This window comes from Filicampus tigris, chromosome 11 (genome assembly GCF_054856515.1).
Source record: "Filicampus tigris isolate MCC_2025a chromosome 11, RoL_Ftig_1.0, whole genome shotgun sequence".
Taxonomy (NCBI): domain Eukaryota; kingdom Metazoa; phylum Chordata; class Actinopteri; order Syngnathiformes; family Syngnathidae; genus Filicampus; species Filicampus tigris.
In genome coordinates, this window is record NC_141227.1 from 10,742,550 (window position 1) to 10,766,755 (window position 24,206).

General features: G+C 41.4%; 1 protein-coding gene and 1 long non-coding RNA gene across 5 annotated transcripts in view; one reads left to right on the top strand and one right to left on the bottom strand.

Annotated features, from left to right (window-relative positions):
- The window catches only part of LOC147139712 (uncharacterized), an 80,232-nt gene extending 78,788 nt beyond the window's left edge, over positions 1–1,444 (bottom strand). For 2 of the 4 annotated variants that reach the window (XR_015088730.1, XR_015088727.1), the window contains exons 1-2: positions 1,205–1,365; positions 888–995 (exon numbers count right to left, since the gene is read on the bottom strand). This is a non-coding gene — a long non-coding RNA (uncharacterized LOC147139712). Of the gene's footprint in view, positions 1–887; positions 996–1,204; positions 1,366–1,396 lie in introns of those variants that run through there. The other 2 variants (XR_015088729.1, XR_015088728.1) reach the window with 2 other exon arrangements.
- sptlc3 (serine palmitoyltransferase, long chain base subunit 3) lies at positions 843–22,560 on the top strand. Its single transcript, XM_086045518.1, has 12 exons — positions 843–1,037; positions 3,107–3,298; positions 4,374–4,528; positions 5,432–5,580; positions 8,480–8,604; positions 9,689–9,782; positions 11,962–12,067; positions 12,550–12,769; positions 17,674–17,800; positions 19,615–19,750; positions 20,332–20,461; positions 20,525–22,560. The coding sequence occupies exons 1-12, from the start codon at positions 927–929 to the stop codon at positions 20,585–20,587; spliced, it is 1,608 nt and encodes a 535-aa protein (XP_085901644.1). The 5' UTR covers positions 843–926; the 3' UTR covers positions 20,588–22,560.
- The last annotated feature ends 1,646 nt before the right edge of the window (positions 22,561–24,206 follow it).

Genomic DNA, 24,206 nt, shown 5'->3' on the forward strand with positions numbered 1-24,206 from the left:
GCGACCATTTTACCTTGTACTACCACCCGCTGTTGAGTGAATTGACGTCACAGTACCAACGGGCTCAGCTTGCGAATACCATACCTCACCTGTTTTTTGGGTTTGGTTACGTAACGTTCGCAAGCTGAGCCCGTGGGTACTTTGAAGTCAATTTTAGTCAACAGCAGGTGGCAGTATGGGGAAAGTATTCTGCCTCACAATGACACTACCATTAGGCAAACACAGGCAATTTCCTGAAAAGGTGTCATTAGAAAAAGTAAATATTAATTAAGTAACAAAAAGTAAAGCAAGTAAAAGCTCTATCATGATCGTTCCGACTGGTCACCCCGCCCTTCCCATCAGTGGACTAGTCCATTCTTTTTAGTGCACATGTACAGACTTGATTCAGCGAGACAAAAAAAATGTTGACTTAGTTGTGTGGAAGCGGAAGCTACAGTCCCTATGTTCTAAAATGCTCCACTGCTCCAAATGAAACCCAAGCATGGAGGATACTTAATTGTCTAATATTAAAAATGAATAAACAAACAATATCCAAACTAGGCTGCAAATCTAAACAGAATCTAATTAATAAAAGAAAACCAACACATAAATCTGTTTCAAATAACAGGTCAGAAAACCAGTTTTCAAAATCAGGCTGCTAAATTAATGTAAATTGTACTGTTAGAATTGCATCTCACGTCTCAGCTATCATCAGTTCCTCACTTAGCTTGATTGACAATATCAGAGAGGATTATGTTTAATAACTTATTTATTTATTCATTCATTTTGTTATTTAAGTCCCCAATAAAGTTCTCTTAAGGAGGGAGTTATTGCAATATGCGTGTTCTGCCGTGGAAGCCCGACACCAATCACAAAAGTGACGCGGCACAAGGAGGAAGTCAAGTCACCTTGATACCTGTTCAAAGTTGACAGCCGACACACTTGCAATGGTGCAGGGGGGAGTATGGTTCGACCGGCCCCTCATGGAAACGTTAACCCACCCGGAGCAAAACGGACTGAAATGCAAAGAGATACACATCTGTCACAACATCGCACAGGTATGGATGCAAACACGGCTTTCAAAATGCGTTTAATAAGTGTGGAAAATGTGAACATGACGACGCATACTGTATTTGAACAGCTTTTAGTAAACATGACTTTATGCTTATAGCCCGACGACCTGCACGGTGACGTAGGGAAGTTGTTGCTGCTCTCGTATACTCACGTTTATCTACTTGACAATATTGGAGATAAGTGGTACATTTTATACTCTTAAGGGAGTCCATTGTCGAGCATTTCGACGTGACTTTTTAGCTACCTTCATGTAAAACTAACTTGTGCAACCGTGTTTGTTGTTTGCCCTGAAGTAGATTAAAATGTCCTATAGTAGGAAGAGACCCCGCCCTTGTTAGTTTACCTCCAAACCAAAGCAGGTTTCTTTTGCCTCCAGGCTGTTGAAATCAGGATGCAGCTGTGCAACGTCAGGTTGCACTGATTTTATTCCACCTATTGGCCTGCTTTTGCTATTTAGGGTTAATATGAATGTGGTTTGTCATAACACGAGGTTTTTTCTTTTTCTTTTTTTTCATGAATGTGGGTTAGATAGCTACAAAAGCTGTGACAAAACATATGTTTTTTTATTTACATTAATTTTTTTGTAACTAAATAACTTTTTGGGGGGGAAACCCTTAAGGCACAGATAAAATATATATGATATAATGTTGCAGTTGTGACTGAATGCATAAATTAATCAGTGCATCATGTTGAGCTTTCACAAATGATTATCCACTTGTCAGCTAACAAAAATATATATTAATGCCCAATTGTCTTAGATGCTATATGGTCTAGTCTTGTGCTTAGCATGTCTGCCTCCCAAGCACTAAGATTTTTAATCTCGCCTATTACCTTTTTATAGTTTGAAGAGTTTGCATGTTTTCCCTTTGCTTGTACTACGTCTTTTTCCTACATTACAAAAACATACAGGCGGCACGGTGGTTGGCTGGTTAGTACGTCCGCTTCACAGTGGTCGTGGGTTCGATCCCGGCCCCGGCCTCCCTGTGTGGAGTTTGCATGTTCTCCCCGTGCCTGTGTGGGTTTTCTCTGGGTACTCCGGTTTCCTCCCACATTCCCAAATAAACATGCTTTGTAGGTTAATTGGACACTCTAAATTGCCCCTAGGTGTGATTGTGAGTGCGGATGTTTGTTTGTCTCTGTGTGCCCTGCAATTGGCTGGCAACCAATTCAGGGTATCCCCCGCCTACTGCCCGAAGACTGCAGGGAGAGGCTCCAGCACTCCCCGCGACCCTTGTGAGGATAAGCGGTATAGATAATGGATGGATGGATCGACAAAAACATCCATGTTGGGTTGATTGAAGACTCTACATTGTCCATATAGTGGGTTTGAATTTGCGCTGTAGCTTCCAACATGATTGTTTAAGTGTGTGGGCTTCCACAGTAAACCACGGAGTAGGCCTTTTTAGGACGAGTTTTAAGTCTTAATGGTGCTACGGAGTCACACACATTTAACAGAGCAGCATTGAAATCATTTGTGAGATTATCAATTGAACCAATATAACTCAGAAAGGAAGCAGTTGCCAGAGGCAGTAGCTCAGAGAGCGCAGCGGTAGTTGAAGAACTGATATTGCGGCTGCTACAGCTTTGATTGTGGGCAGGATGATGCCAATGAGCCAAGACTTCAAATTTTATAAAGTAATGGTCAGACATAACAGTAGTATATGGTACATTTGAGAATGGTAAACCTCGGGTTAGTGCCAAATCTAAAGTATTACCATATTTATGCGTCACTTCGTCAATTATCTGCAATATTTGTATATAGAAAAGGTTGGAGCTGATTGTTTCCTCCAGGCAGGACAGACTGGAGTCCTCTGAATATGTGCCCATTTTTGTGGCTGTCTCTTTACACCTGTGCTCATGTATTGTCATCCTGTTTGGCTACCTGAGAGACTTCCTCAAAACAGTGGGCTTAGGGAAGCATACTTACACGAAGCAAAAAAAAAAAAAAAACAAGAACAGAGGGTAGTCCATGTTTACTCAAATGGTGTTGCTCTCTTTTTTTCTAGATCTCAATACTGTATGTGACTGCTCATGTTGGTGTCTTGTTGTATAGAAACATGTCGAGGATCCAGGAGTCACCTCTGGCCAGCACAGACAGGAAGTCTTTGAAAAGGCTCCCATGCACGTGGCTGTCTTAACATACTTGGGCTTTGGCATCGTCACCCTCTTTGGCTACTTCAGAGACTTCCTCCGAGCTGTCGGCTTAGAGAAACGCAATCTCGCACAGGAACGAGAGGAACAGAAAGTACGTTGCTGTCATTTCAGTCATCAGCGCATTGCCTGCATACACACATCATGAGGAGATGCACGAATGCACAGTTGGCTCGAAGGCCTGTGTATGCATTGAGTCTTAACACATTGTTTTGCCCCAATTCTCTTAAATGTTTTTGCACTTTTAGCTCTTCCTCCCGCTTCATGTATGTACAGGACCTCTTCACACGAATGTTGCCAGGGGTGAGACAGCACCACTGGGAGAATCTGCTGAAGACCTAATTAAATCTCAGAGGAGTCAAGATATCACAATGTTTTTTCACTTCACATGTTAAACAAGACATGAAACTCTCCCGTACACTGCCTTAGAGTTGAGATGAGAGTTAAATGCAACTTGGACCCGGGAGGTTATACTAACAATACTATTGTTCTGCAATGAAACAAGCCATACAGTGACTATATTCAGTGTATACAACTTACAAAAGCAAGAACTGACTAACCGAGGACAAGAAATAACTCGTAAAATGACGTAATAATGCGCAGTTTTGTTTTCACTGTCTTAAAGGAGAAACCAATCCCAAACACATTTTTTTCAATAATATGTTCTATGCAAGCCCACCAGATAAAACAAGGCATTCTGATGAATATTACATTTGTGGAGTAAGAGTTAATCCACCTGTTTTTAGCCATCTCAGGGGGCGGCCATTTTGTCACTTCTGTCGACTGAAAATGACATCACAACTACTCAGGGCTCAGGTAACGACCAATCATGGCTCAGCTTCAGAAAACAGGTGAGCTGTGATTGGTCGTTACCTGAGCCCTGAGCAACTGTGATGTCATTTTCAGTCGACAGAAGTGACAAAATGGCCGCCCCCTGAGATGGCTAAAAAGCGTTGGATTTTGCTGCTTAACACATATTCCACTAACACAATATTTATTAGAATGCCTTGTTTAAACTAGTGGACCTGTATAGAACATATTCTTGGAAAAAAATGTTTGGGTTGATTTCGCTTCAATCACATCACTATCTTAGATGAAGATGTAAAATAATGTTGCAAATGTTAACAGGAGTTGGAAAAAGCTCAAAGAATGACCGTCTCTACTTCCAGGATTTTGTGCCACTTTACCAAGACTTTGAGAATTTCTACACCCGAAACCTGTACATGAGAGTGCGAGACAACTGGAACCGGCCGCTATGCAGCCTTCCGGGGCCTGTCTTTGACTTGATGGAGAGAGTTTCTGATGACTACAACTGGACATTTAGGTACTGAGAGCTTTGACAAACTAGCACAATCTTTCAGCCTGAATGTCAGTACAAGCTGTCTGAAGGTTTTCTCACAGACTTCAGCAAGGACATTAGAGCAAAAAAAAAGAGCACACTATGAGTTATCATCTACAAAGGCATTTTACAGTACGTACAAAAGATGCGCATCTTTAGCAAACAATATTTTGGTCATTTCTATACTTCTACATTTTGGGGTAGAAGACAGCAGATATTTTTGTGTGTGTTGCAGTTTTTGTTTTTGTAGCACTACTTCACTACTAGGCCAAACATTATACACACTTCCTCAATTTTGCCGACTTAATGACACTTTTTGTTGATGAAACTGTAATTTACCAACTTAATTTACCACTGGTTTGATCAATAACACTGTAAGTATGCTTTTTAGGTTCGTGATACAGCAGCAGGAAAATTGAGAATGAAGAATTGGAGTAATTAACCGTTGTAATGATAATGAGTTAAAGTCTGATTCTGATTTTGAAATGGAGCAGGGACCTTATGAATTAAAATGTGAATGAGTGAAAAGATAGTAGAGTTTGTTGGGCTGGACTGAAAAAGAGTGCACTTAACCTGAATTAACTTTGTATAGATTCACTAGTGAATCACTTTGACATTTATTGACTTTTGTGTTTGAAGTTAAACTCTAATCTACACTTTTAATTCAAGATTGAGTTGTGAAGTGATTTGAGTCATGCTCTATGTGAAAAAATGGTGTTCTTTCTTCAATAATCATTTTATGAATAAATCACCTCAGACGTAATGAGTTTATATTTTGAACTGTAATTGGACATTTATATGCTCTTAATACAGTGCAATGGAAGGGCGGTATGTGCTGGAGAAACAACTAGAATACTAATGGATCTCCTAATGTTTAAATGCTTGCAGATTAACTGGCAGGACAATACACAATGTCATCAATATGGGCTCCTACAACTACCTCGGGTTTGCAGAGAACAATGCCGATTACCTTGAAACGGTGGCAGACAAAGCACGCCAGTATGGGGTCGGCGTTTGTAGCACACGGCAGGAAACAGGTAAGCATGTGGTCAGTGTTGCATTGGGAAAGGGAAAAAAAATAATGATGAATGTGAGCGCGTCTCTTGCCCTGTTGAGCTAGTTTGAGCAAGGCAGTTAATCCAGATGGCGGTGTCTCACACTGCTTCAGAAGTCATCAGCGGTCATCTGCTTTCCAACACTGACAGAGCACGAATATGCCGAGTCGCAAACCAGAAATGAAACTCCATTTCCCTCATCACATATGCCATCATTTATTATCTTTCTCGTGATTTATACTGTCTGCAATTTTAATTATCTTTCAGTAGCTGCAATGTTGTATGAATTATTCACCCTTTGTTAAATTATGTACCGCTCGGGCACAAGCTGAGATCATTAGAGGCTCGTCCAGTGCGATGGGAAAATTACATCTTATAATGTTATGAAATGCCATAGACATGAGGCGGGATGCAAAAAGAGCAGATGTGAGAAGTGTTAGCGTGACTTGGATCAAAGAGAGGCGTATTGGGCTTCAGATGAATTTTGAATAGCAAAAATCGGGGCTTGTTTCTGACGGGGTGGCAGTGGCTTTGAGTGCTGGGATTTCGTGTTGTTGTATTCCAGTGTTACTGTGATGAAATCTGATGCCTCACCATCAGCCTGCTGCTGAAATGTAAACACGGTACAGGAACTCACCAAACAGGTTGCATTTCGGGAAAGTTTGAGAAAACTTCAATCTAACCCACCCTCTGTTAGAGCTGTTTACTTCATGACGCCTCCAAGGTGAGATGACACCATTACGTATTGTATTTCAAGCACAACGTTAGCCTCATAGTTTAATAGCCTTGGTCATAAGAAAACTTATTGAGACAATATAGGCAAAAAACACCAATCTTGCTAAAATTGTGATTTTATTTATTTATTTATTTTTTTATGTGGTGTAATTCGCAAAGGATGCATCTAGGCAAATTAATAAATTAAATTACATTTCTTGTTTTCCAAAAAAGAAAATGACACAGATTATCAAAAGCTATTAGGCTAATGATAAGAACAAGGAATTCAATATATAGTGGTTATTATTTATGGAGTGTATTTTTCTATCTGCATTAAAATGCCCAAATATGTTATCCACATTTCAATTATTTATTTCTGTTCCCTCAAGACTGGGACGGAAAAGAACAAATATTTCTTACATGAGACTTTAGTAAGTATTGTTGTGTCTCAGAATGAGAGTTTCTTGACATGTCGTGTCTTTCAATGGAATGTAACCAACATTCTTGTGGATCTTGTCATAACTTAATGTACCTGAGAGACAGTCACAAGGTGTGGCTCAAACGATCATTTCTTTTTTTGTTTTGTTTTAAATTGTAACTATTTTTTTCCCAAAATGTGCAACAATCTTAGGACAAATAACAGTGTGTTACTGTGTCACAAAATCAAGGTACAGAGAGACCATATGAGGAAAGATAATTTAAAACACAAGCTATGACTTTTCCCCTTCAATATGACCAGGACGTTTACAAAGAGATCCTGCGGCATTTGCTTTGGTCAGTGCAGAAAAACACGTAGCTGCTTCACCACGACAACATGCCTGCTCACAGTGCCCTGAGCATCTGCCAATGCCTGGCTAAAAAGAACACGCCATACTTTGCCATACATGCATCTTTCCTACTTGTTGGACCTTTTTTTTTCTCTTTACCAAGCTAAAGGGGGTCATCAAATGACCCATTTTGAAGACCTGGACGACATCAAGTTGGCTGTGATGGCAGAGTTGCGGAGGCGTGGCAAAGAAGGCTGTGGGGAAAGTGGGTTAGACTGCTGGGGAAGTATATCCAAGGGAAAACTGGTAGTTTGGAACTTTTAGAACTAGAATATTTCTGACATACCTTGTATATTTTGCAACTGTTAGCAAGCCTAATGTCAAACATTTATGGAGTTGATGTATAACCCGTGGTTCGACTTATCCTATAATCATTACTTAGGTATTGATAGATGCATTCAGATGAATGCCTACTACAGAGAAGTTTGCCGGTTTAGCCGAAGAGCACATTTTATCAATGTGTGAAAAACCGGCTACTATATAAAGGCACTTCTTTTATGACATATGCTGAGTCAATGTTGTAGATGCAAATCATTAACTCTTCTTTGGGACTTCTTTTTCCTCATCTGGTTGTAAAAATTTTAAAGACAACTTCATTCACGTGCTTCAAATGAAAGAAGGAAGTAAACAACCAACTGAAACTTTGCAAATCTGATCTTTTTCATCTGCGCTTTGCTGTGTTCAGTGTTCTGAATGTGACCTAAAACAATCACTATATGCTACATACACCCATCTAATGAGATCTCATTCAAGTGCTTTACCCTCTCTGCTTTTATATTACGTCTCAGTTTTGCTCATGAAGAGCATTATCAAGATTGTGAAGACAAAGTGCGGTACTGATGAAAAATGGTGCACTCGGGCTTTCAGCCATGTTGATGAAACTCATAAATCAATGTGTCTCGCCACAATGCTGTATGGATTTGAACGTAATGAAAATCACTATAAAGACACAGCTGCGTTGCCATGTTATGTTTTTTAAGTCCATACTTTATATTGGCTTCCAAAATGTGCTGCTGCACTTTTTTTTTTTTTTTTTTTTGCTTATCTGAAGAAAAGTCATTGCACAGCTAAAAAGAGTACCGTAAACCAACTCCTTTATCCATCTTTATTTTGTATTTTTTACTAAAATTGCCGTTTGCAAGATGTCATTGCTAGTGCACTGGTGGGTTTCAATTCCCACTTGCTGTTCCCAATTGCTCTGTGATTGACTGGTGGCCAGTACAGGATATTGCCTGGTTTTCACTGCACAGGATGAGCAGTACAGGACGTGAAAATATGGCTGGATCGCAGTATGAATGATGTTTTATGATTGATTCAACACTGTGATTTGTGTCTCTTAGGTACCCTGGACATTCATGTACAGCTTGAATATCTAGTGGCCCGTTTCCTTGGAGTGGAGTCCTCCATGGTATTTGGGATGGGGTTTGCCACCAACTCCATGAACATTCCTGCACTCGTTGGCAAGGTATAATTACCACACAGTAGAAGAAAATCCATCTGTGATACTGAATACTGCAACAAAGGATATATTAATGTAATTAGCCAAGCTTTTGCTGCTGCCTTGCATATGGCCTAAATTAATGAATAACAGTCAACTTAACTCAGCTCTGAACAAATCCCGGCTCACCCCATTAATTAAAATAATCATAATTAAACAGAACAGTCGCCAGGAGGTTGAGGCTCTGGGTATACATATTTGCCTTCAGATACACTGACAAGCACGGGCACGTTTTTGTTAAGAGCACCTCTCAAGGGTATTATTAGCCATACATTTGCCTGTCGGCGCACCAGTCAAGCTCACACAGACAGTCACAGGTTACCAGGGGCAACGCGCAGCATGGATATCTGATTGGACCGGACAGGACGAAGGGGACTGTTGAACTGATCAAAGTGTGGCAGCATTTATGCAGCTCAAGAGGTTGCAGCCCCCACTGTAACCCTGCAGGGGCAGGGAGGGTCAACCAAGCTGCCAACTCTGACCTACGATACGATGCCAAGACAGGACCGGCCTTGCATTAGAGTGACAGCTGCTGTTGGTCCGGGGACCAGGCCAGTTGGATCTGAGGCCCGAGGGAGGGTTTCTGTCACTGAGATGGTGTCAGCACACCCTCAATATGAATTCATTTGAAAGTACAGTATGATGGCAAATGCTTATTAGTACGTCAATGTTATTATGCTAAAATAGTGGAGAAGGCTTTGCGGTATATTCAATCAATTTGCACACTAATACAGGCTGTCCATAAAGTGTTTTTAATAAATGCTAAACATGCTTTTTCTTGAGTAGACATTTTCCAGGGTTTCAGAACCTACAGTATTTCATCAACAGGGTACCAGAAATACACCCAGTCATGTGATTTAAAAACCGTGATAACCACAGTACATAGAACAAATATGAGTAACATATCTCATCAACTGCTTTGGTACTAATTTATTTTCAATTGTAAAGAGACTTTGGGGGTACACTGTTGTCATTCCTGTGTAGCAATTTGGATTTTGTGAGACAGTATTTTTAGTCGGGAATGATTGATTTTCAAACTTTTCCTTCCAAGGGCTGTTTGATCCTGAGTGATGAGCTCAACCACACTTCTCTCATCTTAGGGGCTCGATTGTCGGGAGCAACCATCAAGGTGTTCAAACACAATGGTGAGTCACAGCTGAAATGGACTTTTGAGATATTGCCTGCGTGAATGATGAATATATTATGATATACAGCATTCCAATTTTAAGCTTTGAAAAGAGCATCATGTGTAAATGTGCATTTGAAAAAAATAAAATTGTCATTTTATTGTGCTAGGGGAACTCAACGCAGACATATTTTTTCTCAAGATTATGTTCTATGCAGGCCCACTAGTTGAAACAAGGCATTCAGATAAATATTGCGTTTGTGGAATAACAGTTAATCCACCCGTTTTCAGCCATCTCTGAGGGCGGCCATGTTGTCACTTATGTCGACCTGTTTTCTGAAGTTGAGCCATGATTGGTCGCTATCTGAGCCCTGAGCATCTGTGATGTCATTTTCAGTCGACAAAATGGCCGCCCCCTAAGATGGTTAAAAACAGGTGGATTTTGTTGCTTAACTCCTATTCCACAAATGCAATATTAATCAGAATGCTGTGTTTCAAGTAGTCGGCCTGCATAAAACATATTCTTGAGAAAAAATATGTTTAGGTTGACTTCCACTTTAAATAGATAGTTTAATTATTGTGCCTCTGCTTGTATATTGCATAAAAACAATGCCTATCGTCCATTCATCCATCCATCCATTATGTAAACCGCTTATTCTCACTATTGTAACTACCGATAACTAAAATAAGTTGGATTATGCAAGGTTTATGAAAGAATGTAATTGATCAATGCTGTCAACTGCAGGAAACACTTGAAAATTGATGTCAAAAATTGCTTAAAAAGTGCTTAACCATGACCCGGGAAAGGGTGCCCAAACCCTGTGTACAGTACTGTCTATAGAAGACCTAGTATCTACTCTATTCATGAATATCTATTAATTCCAAACTATTAGTGCTGGAAGGAAAACATTACTTTCTTCACAGCACAGGATTTGCCTCAGGAAAGACCTACTTAACATTCTATGTTTGGATCAGCAATTGTGAAGGCTTTAATGAAAAGGGTTCACTTTACAGTCACGGCCGTGTTTATCCAGCAGCGGAAAAGCTGAATGTGTATTTAAATGAAAATGTCAATCTTGTTGCAATTCACCCTGCTATTAGGTTGTCAAGGCGCATGTAGTGGGGTTTTTTTTCAATAAAGCCTATAAAGATGTATTAAACATGAAAGATATATCATTCACTGTCCTCAGATAAGGAACATCGGCTGCTCTTTCAGTAGACAGGACAAACGAGACAGTCCACTAGTGCTAAATGCATACTGACAGGTACAAGCCAAGTCAGTTATAGGTATTTCCAAGCAGCTCTCACGGGGCAAAAAGCCCTGAGGCACCTGAACAAATGACCTCTTGCTGCCTTTGTACCTCCTGCACTCACTGCTCGTGCGTTTATAGAGTAAGGCCCGTATTTACAAATAGGGCTGTGCCAGCCCACTGGGCCACACCCCAGATTAATGATTAACATTCAATGGGTTGTAAGCACAAGCGCCACATATAAAAAGTCTGTGGTCTGTGTAGTCTTGTGTCATCACAAACCCGTAGCCTATACATTGTTGTTGGCTTGTTGCTTTGCTAGCACTGTATTTCAGGTTCAGTAACATTTCGGCACGCTAAAGCTGAGTCAGAGATACAATGGCATAATGGATGCACATAGCTGGAAGAATGCTAGTCCAGTGTGACCCATGAAGCTGTATCTTATCTCAAATCAATACTCATTTACTGGAAAACAGTTTTCCATGACAAATTTAACAGGTCTAACCGTGATGACATGAATAGCATTAACAATAGTAATCTGCTCTTCCAGGAAGCAAAATTATCTGAAAAGCATCTGTTTCCTCCGAAGTAAGGCTGGTATTGGTCTCTAGCGGTTTGTAAGGTCTGATGAGTAAGGGCCCTGACTACGTCTTGTAACTACAGTTGTTTAATACTGCCATCTGCTGGTTGGTTAAATAAGTAACACTAACAGGGTCACCATCATGAAATCATGACCTTTGCATGTGGTGATTTATGCAACCCACATAGCTATTTCCTTTTGGAAGTTAATGACATTTGTTATTTTCGAAATATAATGTGCAAGTTAATTATTCTGGAAGTCAAAGTTAATCACTCATGTAAAATTTGGTGAGGGTATCAAGGATTTTGGTCAGAACCGGTTAACCTCTAGCTTACAACTCTTCTGTGTCTGTGTGTTGTATGTGAAAGACATGGTCCATTTAGAGAAAGAGTTAAGAGACTCAATCTGCTCAGGGCAGCCTCGAACCCACAGGCCCTGGAGGAAAATCCTGATTATGGTGGAAGGCATCTATAGGTCAGTTGCTATTACACCACGCAGAGTCACTCACACTTACACTGTACAATTGTCTCGCCGACATTTATCTGGTGTCAGTTGGTATATCTTACTAAGTAAAGGCTTCCAGGTGGTCTTAACAGAGGCTTTTTGTCTATGTGTCAATTTCAGTAGCGAGTTGAAAAGAACAGTGTGCCTCAGTGCCTCCATCTGCTCATTAGCTCCAAATCAAGGCTAACTGGAGCCGCAAAGGTTGATGAGGCTAAACTCTGAGCTCCTTTGATTCATGGCTCTTTTGCCTTTTGCAGGGGTTGCTTAGCCCCTTTGAATTATAATATTTACATAGACACACGCACACACATTGTGTGTTTTTTATTTATTCAGGAGGTGGCTTATTGCATTATTGCACTCATTGTTGCAGCATTGAATGTTACATACCTTATAATACTGTGTCCACACTGCCATTGCATTGAAAACTGTTTTTCGTCATCCTTTGACATTAGTATGGAGGGCTCAGTGGTACGACTCCCCGAACTGATCGCTCTGAAGAAGAAATATAAGGCATGTCTGTACCTGGATGAGGCCCACAGCATCGGTGCAGTGGGGCCAGGCGGGAGGGGCGTGACAGAGCTGTTTGGGGTGAACCCAGCAGACGTGGACGTGATGATGGGCACCTTCACCAAGAGCTTTGGGGCTGCTGGAGGCTATATTGCAGGCAAAAAGGTGAGTGCCCATTCCAAGATTTTTCTGTTGTGATTCTTACTTTAGCAGGTTCTCCTCTTTATACGGTATGACCATCTATATGATGATAACTGTTAGTGGAGTATCTACAAAAACAAAAACTGACACACCATCAATATTTAGGATATCAAAAACTAATCTGCACTTGAATGAACTCAACATTGACAAAGTCTGAATACAAACAACTGACCAATCAACACGCTATTCAATAGTCGTGTTTATGGCGGTCATTGAAAAAACATGACGGTGGATACAAGCAGCTTGAATGTGTTAACTCTAGAGGGTGGCCGACCATTACGCTACTGTGACTCACTTTTTCTGGGCAAAGAGGTTGTTAGTTACATACCGTAACACCATGTGTGAGAAGAGGTCGAGCTCTCTACTCCACTGCACTAGTGTTACTAGCGCCACTTGAGGAACAACATATTACATAATAGTAACGCTGCGAGCTTTCAAAATAAAAAAAAAAATTCTTGAATGGTATTAATTGGTGGCGTCAGTAACTCATCTGTAAGTACTTGGGTTTTTTGGTAGTGCAGGGTCAAATATGAATTGGAACTAGTTGTTTGAGAGATAATGGTCTGCTTCCTGACTACTTTCAAGCAAGAAACTGTGACTCAGCTCAAGGGCGCAGTCGCCGTATGTTTATTGTGCACCACATTACTCCTTACATGTGTGAATGTGTGTGGTCGGGCTCTTTGTGTGGTGTGCCACCGAAATATACAGCAATGTAATTTGAATTTCCCCCAGGGGATTATAAAATGTGTAATAAATTAGAAAAATAATATATTAAAAATGATCATGGACCGCTCACAACAACAATCCTACTATTGGTAAACATTTTAGATCAATACCTGTATGACTCACACTCTTAGTCATCATGGAGGTGTGGAATGAAGCTGCAGGTGGAACCGTTTGTTGACAATAGCCAAGAGTGGACCGTGTTTTCTTTTGCACTACAGGCCAAGGTAACAGAAACTCTAACAGCCGAAAGTGGGAGCACTGAGAAAGTGATTAAATTAAACATCACACAACTCGGATCTGACAAGTACTGAACTAGGAGAACTAAAAATGCACACAGACAAAAATGACACAATGAGGCATGGGTGAGTTCAAGGAAGGAGTTGATTGCGTCAAAGCGGGAGGGAAACGACAGATAATAGGTACTGGGACACTAAGGACTAGATATAGGAAAGTATGAACACAATTGTAGATTAAAAAATAAAAGTTTAGTCTTGGTAGAAATGCCTTCTGTGAAGGCAGAATTTGCATATTGATATCCACAATTTGTTTAAAAGATGGATTTCTGGTCTGTTGGTGTATTTTTTCTCTGCCATCTGCCCAAGACAAAAAAAACATAAAAAAAAAAACAACAACCTTACTTAGATGTTAATTTATCTAGGTTCTCTTAACAAGATATTTAAGATTAACTATACACACTTTGTCACTACCCATCACCTTCACAGCTCACATACGTCCAACAAATGTTGCACAGGCGTTTGTAATTTCAATTTACTCCATTAAGAAGTACACTTTAGTACATAACCACATGGGTTTTGTGGCACTTGATTAAAATACTGCAGAGGAAGTAAACATGTTGTTTGAATTAGGTATTGAGAACGGAACCCTTCCTGTCCTTTCCTTATGTTGGCTTAGCCATAATAAGAAGGTACAGCTGGCAGATGGCCAGCCCCTTCTTGTGGCAGCCTCGGAACTGTGCTCCAGATTTAACAACGCAGCTTTAACAGGCATGATCATGTTTGAAGTACCAATACTGTGCCTGGCTTGACAGCTGGCTGTAGTAAAGTTCAGGATGAATCAGGCCAGAGAGAACTTCTCGATATGTAGGTATTTGTTTGTTGGTGAGTTTCTCGGTTAGGGTTATGGCTTCCGGAAAACAGGCGTACTTTTGATGAGGGTAGAAAACATGAAACTCCAATGGTTAGGCTCTTTTTAAGTTATGTTGTTTTTGCACTGCTCCTACTTTTGTGGAAGCACACTGCAACATTAGTAATTGTGTTTGTGTCTGCGGCTATAGGAGACTCTCTTAAGCTGTCACTCCATACCCCAGATACGAGATGGATGTTCTTTCTCTGACATGCTGGCCTTATTGGTGATCTCTGTCACCAAAATCCTGTGGTGAAAATCCCAGTCTTAAAGCGAAAACAGATGCAACGTTGGTTCAGGATTTGTATCCTGCGTTTGAGCATTTCCCCTTAAATCCCTTCCCCTCACATGTGCATAAGGAAGCCGCAGCCGCCGCCCAGTAGGGACAGATGGCGAGAGTGGAAGCGGTGGCCAGACATCATCACCAGCGACGTGACATCGCCCAGCGCCCGCCGGCCGCCGCACATTCCACAATAGCTTTGAGTCTGCTCCAACCTCGGAGCACTTTCCACACTCCGCGGACACACCATCAGATAGATTTGCAGCAATCCTGCTCCTCTCACATCTTCGAAACCAGCGGGTCAAGTCATCTCGCTGACATGTGAGAATAATGAACATGACGGGGCCCATTCTGGCTCATTTCAGTGTCCTGCTCTGGCTCCCGTAAAAAGTACAGATCGGGAGGTGTTCCAGAGCTCATTGACGTAGGTCATTATGGTGATGAAGAACCGTCCTGCAGATTGATCTTCAGGTGTGGAGTGAACTTGGGCTTCCTCTAGTGGTTTTTGCTTGGAAGTGCATTTCTTCCATTAGCTCAGCCAGATGAACTTAGGGGAAAGTTCATATTTTAGATACAGTGAACCCTGCATATTCACGGTTCGGGATTCACAAATTCAACTGTTTTCTTCTTTTTTTTGTTTTTAACTCACCAATTTGTGTTTTTGTGCTCCATCTTGTGGCATCTCTGTGCCAAGAGACTATGTTGAAGTGAGTTGAGGAGCTTTGTTTTTTTTTGCTTGGGCTTCCTTTAGAGCAGGGGTGGGCAATTCCAGTCCTCGAGGGCCGGTGTCCTGCCTGTTTTCCGTCTCTCCCTGCTGCAACACACCTGATTCAAATGGTCATATAATCAGCAAGGTCTGCAGAAGCTGGATAACGATCATGATCATTTGAATCAGATGGGTTGTAGCAGGGTGACATATAAAACATGCAGGATACCAGCCCTCGAGGACTGGAATTGCCCACCCTTGCTTTAGAGGTTTTTGTCTAGATTCACCTATTCACTAATGGTTTTAGAATCTGCCCTCACCAATTTGTTGTATTTGTGCTCATCTTGTGACATCTTGGTGCCAAGGAACTATGTTAAAATGAGCTGAGGAGTTCATTTTGACAAAAGTAGTGCTTTGCCAAAATGCCACCAACTTTGGCATCTTGGTGCCAAGAAATGCTGTTGAAGTCAATTAAGAGGCTTCATTTAGACAAAAGTGGTGCTATTCAAAGTCAAGTCAAATTTGTTTATATAGCCTCTAATCACAGAAGAGTCTCAAAGGGCTTTACAAGTTCACAGTTGACAAATATTAACGACATCCCCTGATTTTGACCCCAAAGAAAGGCAGGGAAAAAGTAAAAACAAAACAAAACAAAAAAGAATTGATAAAAAGAAGATGCCTTGAGAAGGGGGCCACAGATGGGGGAATTCCCCTCCAGGATGACCAGGATTCAATGGATGCCAAGTGGGCAACATTTAACACATGATGAACAAATGATGCGATGCTGTGCAATGTTAGTTAGAATCGTGTGAAAGTCTAATCTCCAGCACACTCGCGAGGCGCGACCTATATGAGGGCAATTGGTTCAGGAAGGATGAATGCATGCATTTCTTCCATAATCTCAGTCTAAGGAATTTAGCTGATATATTCATGCATATTCATGGATCTGCATTTGCAAATTCACCCTCTCGCTAAATTTCTTTTTTGGGAACCTGTCCTCCGTTATTCTCTGAAAAACCCACCAATTTGTACTTATGTTGGAAACAGTGAATTGAGGAGCGTCATTTTGACAAAAGTAGTGTTTTGCTCCCATCTTGGTGCCATGCAACTTTGTTAAAGTGAGTTGAAGAGCTTCATTTTGATAAAAGTGTTGTTTTGGCAGCATATTGGGGCATCTATAGATAGTTATAATCCTTTGGGCTTCCTTGAGCATTTATTTATGAGCTTAAGGGTCTGTGTATATTAAGTACATTAAAAAAACAAAACAAAAAACATGGCGGCATTCACTAGTTCACTTATTCACAATTTTTGGGGGGGGAACCTACCCTCTCTAAAACTCACCTCTTCCCTGCTATTGTGCTCAGGCCGTCTTTTGGCATCTCGGTGCCAAGAAACCTGCTAAAGTGAGTTAAAGAGGAAATCATTTCAAACATTTTTTTTTTCAAGAATATGTTCTATGCAAGCCCACTAGTTGAAACAAGGCATTCTGATAAATATTGCGTTTGTGGAATAAGAGTTAATCCACCTGTTTTTAGCCATCTCAGGGGGTGGCCATTTTGTCACTTTTGTCAACTGAAAATGACATGACAACTGCTCAGGGCTCAGGTAACCACCAATCACGGCTGACCTGTTTTCTGAAGCTGAGCCGTGATTGTTTGGCCACAAACGCAACATTCATCAGAATGCGGATTTTCAACTAGTGTGCCTGCTGGGAACATTTTTTTTAAGGAGCTTCTATTAGACAAACATAGTGCTTTGTCTCCATCTTTTGTCAATTATAAACCTTTTTAGGGGGTTTATAAATGCTGCCCAGGAACTAGTTAAAGTGAGTTGAGGAGCTTCTGTTAGACAAAAGCAGTACTTTGCTGCCATCTTGTGGCACCTTTAGCAATTATTAATCTTTTACGGGGGCATTAATTACTTGCAGATTTTTGCTATTTACATCAGGGTTCAGCCCCTACACTGTGTAATATTTGTTTCGGTGATGGACGTGTCAACGGACTTTCATTGCAGGAGCTGGTCGACTACCTGCGCAGTCGGTCCCACGGTGCCATGTACACCTCGAGCATGTCTCCTCCTGTCGCTGAGCAGATCATACGGGCCATAAAGTGCATCACGGGACAAGACGGCAGCACAGAGGGTAAGTACTGTCTCAGTACTCGTAGGCTTGGATTTGACAAGCACTATCTGCTCGTCCCTATATAAATCTTTACACCTGCGCATAATTTTTATGGAAACAAAAGCAATCTGAATCCAGAGGACTGTACCAATGTTAGCATTAGGAGTAAGTCCAGACCCGCAGGGGAAGACAAACAGCTGCTCGGTCCGAAAATATGGTAGCGATTACCGGGGTCTGCAGTGGTAGAAAGAAAGGAGGGCGGAGGGCGTGCAGTACCCCAACACACGTGACCCTCACACAGAGGAAATCATTTTCATGTGTGTTTTAAGGAACCGTAGACCTCTGAATAGTTTCTACTTTAATGGCATCAGACATGACGGCAGGGAAGTAGTCATTAGTCGCAGTACCACCAAAGAGCCAGCCCCCCCTTCTCCACTCTGTTGTCAGGGCTAGTTGAAGAACTGGGCTTGCACAGGTAGAACACAGCCCACTTTGTGCCCCTGAATATTAACGCCCAGTGAAAAGGTCACCAGAATCCTGCAGGTCATCGACAGTGCGCGTAAAGTTCTGCAGTGCTTTAATCAATATGATGGACGAGACTATGGAATATGCAATCACGTTGGAGTGTCTGCCTCTCAACCAAACATGCTTTGCATCTAACGTAGCCAAAAGAAATAACTGCAGAGACTTGTCTTCAAGCAAACACTTGTTCACAATGACTCCAGTGTCCACCTGATCACTAACAAACAAAGTCTTCATTTATCTTTGCGCCTGCAGCAGATTAGTTTCATCATTCTTCGTCTCCCTCCGCCGCCCTCCTTTTTTCTCTTGAACGTAGAATTTCACACTTGAAAGCAAACTGGTGGCGAGAGCTCGGAAACACGGACAAAGAGCACCTCCGCAGTTTGACCCACTCCTTACAATTGCTGTGTCTGGCATCGGGTTTTTAACCCCTCTGCCCTGCACTTTTTGCCCCTTCGCTCTCCTTTCCACAAAGTAGGAACAATCTACAAAATGTGGCCTGAGCTTCTGGGCTGATGCCTGCATGTTTTGTGTTTTCCCCCATTTAAGATAAGAAGAGTTGCAAATGCTTTCTTCCATCCCTTGCAATCGCTCCCAGGTAATCAGAGGTAAACAGAACCATGCTCCAAGACACAGCTGGGCCAGCCACGTAGAAAGCTGGCTTGTTAGGGAACACGGGTGATGGAAGGGAGGGGGCACCCTGGCACACTTGATTTTGTCATGATATCTGAAACACTTGTGGCGCTTTGGCATTAAACGTGTGTGCTTGTGCATTTTGAATAAAATGCGTCGCGATCTGCGAGGACTGAGTCTGGCAACGCGCGTGCATGCACAGCGTGCCCGTCTGTGGCCAAACCTGAACCATCTGCTGCTGCAGCTGAGTTGTCCTCATCAACTTCATAGAGGAGGCTGCACAGGCCCAGATGGAGGAGTAGGCCTCACATAGTAAGATAGGAACTCATGTTGCATTAGTTACTGCTGACAGCTGACTGTGTCCCTGCAAGGCGAGAGCACGGGAAATACATATTCAAACTGAAATTTATAAAAAAAAAAAAGAAAAAGTGCAGACTTTCACCATGCAAGGCTGAATAAACCTAAACATGTCCATCAGACTTCATCCATCCATTCATTTTCTGTACCGCATATGCTAATTACAGTGAGCTGATTTTTCCTCACTTCATACGTCATGCGTCTACAAAGTTGTGAGGACATCCTTTTTTTTTTTGTGTGTGTGTAAAACTGCTCACGAACCAACCGTCAACCACCGGTCAAACCCTAACATCGACCTCTTTGTCTTCTTGTTTTTGTTGAAGGTATCAGACGCATCCGACAATTGGCTCAGAATACCAGATACTTCCGGGCCAAGGTGAAAAAAATGGGCTTCATCATCTACGGCAACGACGACTCCCCCGTGGTCCCCATTCTGCTGTACATGCCAGGCAAAGTGGTGTAAGGATGCTCCAGTTGCATACAAAGACCTCTTTCTGGTTGCGCTACACTTCTTGTCAGATGAACTGTGCGTGGTCCCATTTCGAAGCATTAAATGCTCAGTGTTGTTTGTTGTCACAAGCAATTTTCAGCCACATCAGCGCGTTTCATGTTGAAGTGATTTGAACGGCTGCCACGGCCCACATTTAAAAGTTTCCATGAATCACTCGTGTGGACTGTTTGGTTTGACTCGTATCTGTGACTACTGAAGAGAAAACATCAGGTAGCTATTATGCAGAGCCCACTCAGGTATAATGTGTCTTGCAGTGCGCGTTTACATGCGTGAACATTTCAATCCCTGAGAAGGAGTTGCTGCGTTGTCACACGACAAGACAGGACGGGTTTCTTTTCAGAGACAAAGACCCCAATTAGAATGTATTGACTAGAAAGGCACTTGATAGCACGCAGACCTTCACCGCAGCATAGTCAAACAAAATTGTACACCTTCCTAAATAAACACCCTTAACTATGTAAGCATTACAGAAGCTTTATTTTATTGGCATGTTACCAATTGATGTTTTTATTTCTCTATCACTGACCAGTGCTTTTGCTCGAGAAATGCTTGAGAGGAAAATCGCCGTAGTCGTGGTCGGCTTCCCCGCTACGCCGCTAACTGAAGCCCGTGCTCGCTTCTGTATGTCTGCAGCCCACACCAGAGACATGCTGGACGAGGTACGGCCAGCACGTTCTTGCTCAATCACAAGCGCACCGTTTAACCCTTTGCTTTGTCCTCAGGTGCTGCACCACCTGGACGAGGTGGGAGACGCTCTCGGTCTGAAGTTCTCACGACGGAAATGATCCTCCTGTTCTGACCTCTGTAATGAAATTGACTTTGAGCCGGATGGCTAAGGCGACTCTTGACCTCTTCACTTCAGTGTGTCAAAACCTCACGCGACCACAAATCCACACAGAGCCGGAAAACACAGGGCCGAATTCACTGAAGGATTGCGTGGTTTTTTTTGCGTGGCGCTAACTGCTAAAAATGGAGCAAACGGATAGCGTGTTATTCCCGAAGCACACGCAGATGGTGAAATGCTTCACTAACTGCGCTGTCAAGCAGATCTCGGTACTCATGTGTTATTTGCGCGTATTCAAATGAGATGTGATATTTTGGTGGAAAAAACATCTAATTCACTAACACCAGTGCTAGTAGCCACATGCAGTTTGAGGGAAGCAAATAACGTCTTAAAAAGCTGGTGTAAACTTGGCGCTCCTCTGTCTAAGCCTTATTATGCCAGCAAAGATTGTAGCCCGGAGTAGGCATCATCATGTCAGGCGTGCTCGTATTTCTTGTCTGGAGCTCTGTGGGATAGGTTCGCATCGGGAAGGACTAAAATGCTTAATGGGAAAAAGCTCAACGTCCGATTAATGTCACAAAACAACGATCAATTTTTATGAAAATTCACATGCACGCTTCAACTAAAGGAAATATCAACACAATCACCACCGTATTTTGGATTTTGCAGGCATTAAGCCTTTTACGCCCCATAATGTCATGACAGAGAAAAACCTTAATGTTACTAAAATTAAAGTGGGATGCATCAACCTGTGAAAATCGTGAAATGATCGCACAAATATTTGGTGACACCAGCAAGACCAATACCAAAATACAACAAGTCCGTGCCGGTCTATGCTTTTTCTTTTTCTTTTCTTTTTTTTTTTTTCTTTTTTCCTTTAAGCAGGGCTGCATTTTTTTTTTTGCCACGGTGTTTTTGGAGCAAAGCCAACATTTATGCTTTGCCATGTACGGCTTATTGCAACCGGGAGAAATCAGGAGCAAACTGCACTTCACTGTCAAACTTTGAGGCATGTTTGCGCTGGTATAATTTTAGCGCGTACATATCCTTTGTGAATACGGACGTAATGACAGAGCAAACTGCAGATGCAAGTCAAATGCAATTGAAGGTTCTACCAGCAGTTCTTTCTTTGTGAATTCGGCCCACGGTGTTTACACCTCAGAAGCGCAGTCAGCACTCGCAGGATGATTTGATCGACAAAAGTTGATTGTGTGATTCGTTCGAATCTCCCCAGTGTATGCTATGTAACAAATGTAATGTAAAAATATAATTTGTAAATGAATCGAACGAATAAGGCCATCCACTTACACAATCTAATGACATTCAGTAGAGATTGATGACACTCACAAAGCAAATTAAATGCTTACATACCAAAGACGGTTAATATGAAGAAAAATACAAACCTGAGATATGTTATGTGCTATATGGACAAAGGTGTTTGGCCACTTGAATCACTGAAAAGAAGTGAAAATATCTGTATTGTATAATATACCTCAGTTGGCACACAGCTAACATGCGAGGAGTGCAGACAGCTGTGTAGATTCATATATGAGTATGTGTTGCGTGAGATGCAAAAAAGGGTCCAGACTTGCAGGGTACCACCCACATTCTGCTGCAAGACAGCCAAATATTGGCTTTTTTTTGTATGTGTAAAATGTGTTTTTTGTTCTTTTTAACCAGAAGGTTTGTATCGCGGGCACGGTGGTCAACTGGTTAGCATGTCCGTCTCACAGTTCAGAGGTCGTGGGTTCGATCCCGGCTCCGGCCTCCCTGTGTGGAGTTTGCATGTCTTAGATAGAGATAATGGATGGATGGGTTTGTATCGCCTCTCCTGCCACGACTTTTAATACCAGCCAATCTGTGTGCTAAATTTGTCAGCTCTAGTTTAATCAAGGCCTTTTTTTATGTTCTAGAGAGCAAGGTATGGATTACGTAATTTTGTGCTCTTTTGTATTAAACCATGTTTGCCTCATATATTTTGAATCAATTTTTGTTTATTGATTTGTATGGTACATATTGTAGTAATCATAATCATCTACAGCTTCAAGTACAAAGATAAGATGATCCAGGTATCAAAATGATCCTTTACCCGATACGTGCCTAATTAGCTCACTTCAATATATGACAACTCATTGCATTCCAAAATGGAACCAAATGTCACATTGAGCTCTCATTTAGTGTAAATGATAAACTCTGTGTGGGTAATAGCTCATTTAGCATTTACTTCTTTGACGTGTGTTTAAACCCTTCCAAATCCTGAAGACGATGCAGATTGTTGGGGCTTGTTTTGTTGGAAGACGTCTCATATTTTTCACAGCTTCATTGTTGATGTTTTAAAGACCAGCTTGTTCCCTTTGACACACACACAAACTGCAACAGTTGTGAAGGTAAGCATGCGGGGTATGCAGCACCTGAGCCAACAGAAACCTAAACCGGCAATTAACGCAATGAGCTCCAAATTCTCCTGCAATGGGGTAATCAGTTGATTAACGCAGGAAGGATTATGGATGGATGATAAATGTGTTTTTCACAACGTCTCAGACGGGCTCCAGTCGACACTTGTTTGCCCTCAGGGATATCGCTCACTTTGTATTTTTTGACTCTGTGTAAACAACGTGATCACATTTTACAAGAACAAATGGAAAGATATCTTGCAAAATACGCATTATATGCATATACTTTCCGACAATGTTCCCTGCATTAATCGAGCCAAGGCACATATTTTAAATAAGAACAATCCCACGGCATACCACCAAACAAAAATGTCACAAAAAGTGTATGCACTGGAATGATGGATAGCATATAATTGCCCTGGCCCACACTATAGTCGCTAACATAGATAGAACAAAGATACATTATTTATAGACAAATGAGAATTTTTTGATTAAGTGAAACTGTATAATTTTCCGCAGCTTAACTGTTGGAATTCTCAGAGCACAATGATTGCCATATGCAAATCTCTGGCGTCAGGCCTAATCCTTATACCTCCAAAATCATCACTTTTCACGAGACCCTGAAAATGCTGTTTGTTGAAAAATGAACATTGCATCCTCAAACAGAGCGAGACATTTTCAACACTTTGGATTGGTCAGTAATTTGTGAAAATAACACCCACGTGTGGACTGACCAATTGCATAGATATGTGAACAAATCTTACATTTACCAAGTATGAAGGCGCGGTCTGATGCCAGAGATAGCCAATGTTGTACATCATGAAATATGTACAGTCCTTTACAGTCCACCAAAGAATACCAAACAAACGAGACTAAATAGAAGAATCTGTTTGGCATAGGCAATGAACAAATGGCAAACTTTAACATGCTCACGCAACAAATACTTAAAAGGAAATGCAGATGTACTATTAATTGACAACACTCTTTGCATCTATACGATGAAATGCAGTTAAATGGTGTGTTAGGCGTTGCATTTTTTTATGAAATGGCACAGTTTGTTCTTTATAGTAGTTGGTATACGTTTATAAGGCGATAGGAGTGATACGCTGTACATATAGTTTGATGCAAGACGCAGTAGTAATACCACCTACCAGATCAAAAAGTAGTATATGCAAAGTAATATACAATATATCAAATGCATACACTTTATGAGAGTAAATTGGATGA

Bases quoted from the DNA above. Each gene is read 5' to 3' on its own strand.
- sptlc3 (XM_086045518.1), top strand. From the start codon at position 927: ATGGTGCAGGGGGGAGTATGGTTCGACCGGCCCCTCATGGAAACGTTA. The intron at 1,038-3,106 runs GTATGGATGCAA...CTTGTTGTATAG, and splicing joins TCTGTCACAACATCGCACAG to AAACATGTCGAGGATCCAGG. The intron at 12,770-17,673 runs GTGAGTGCCCAT...CTTTCATTGCAG, and splicing joins GCTATATTGCAGGCAAAAAG to GAGCTGGTCGACTACCTGCG.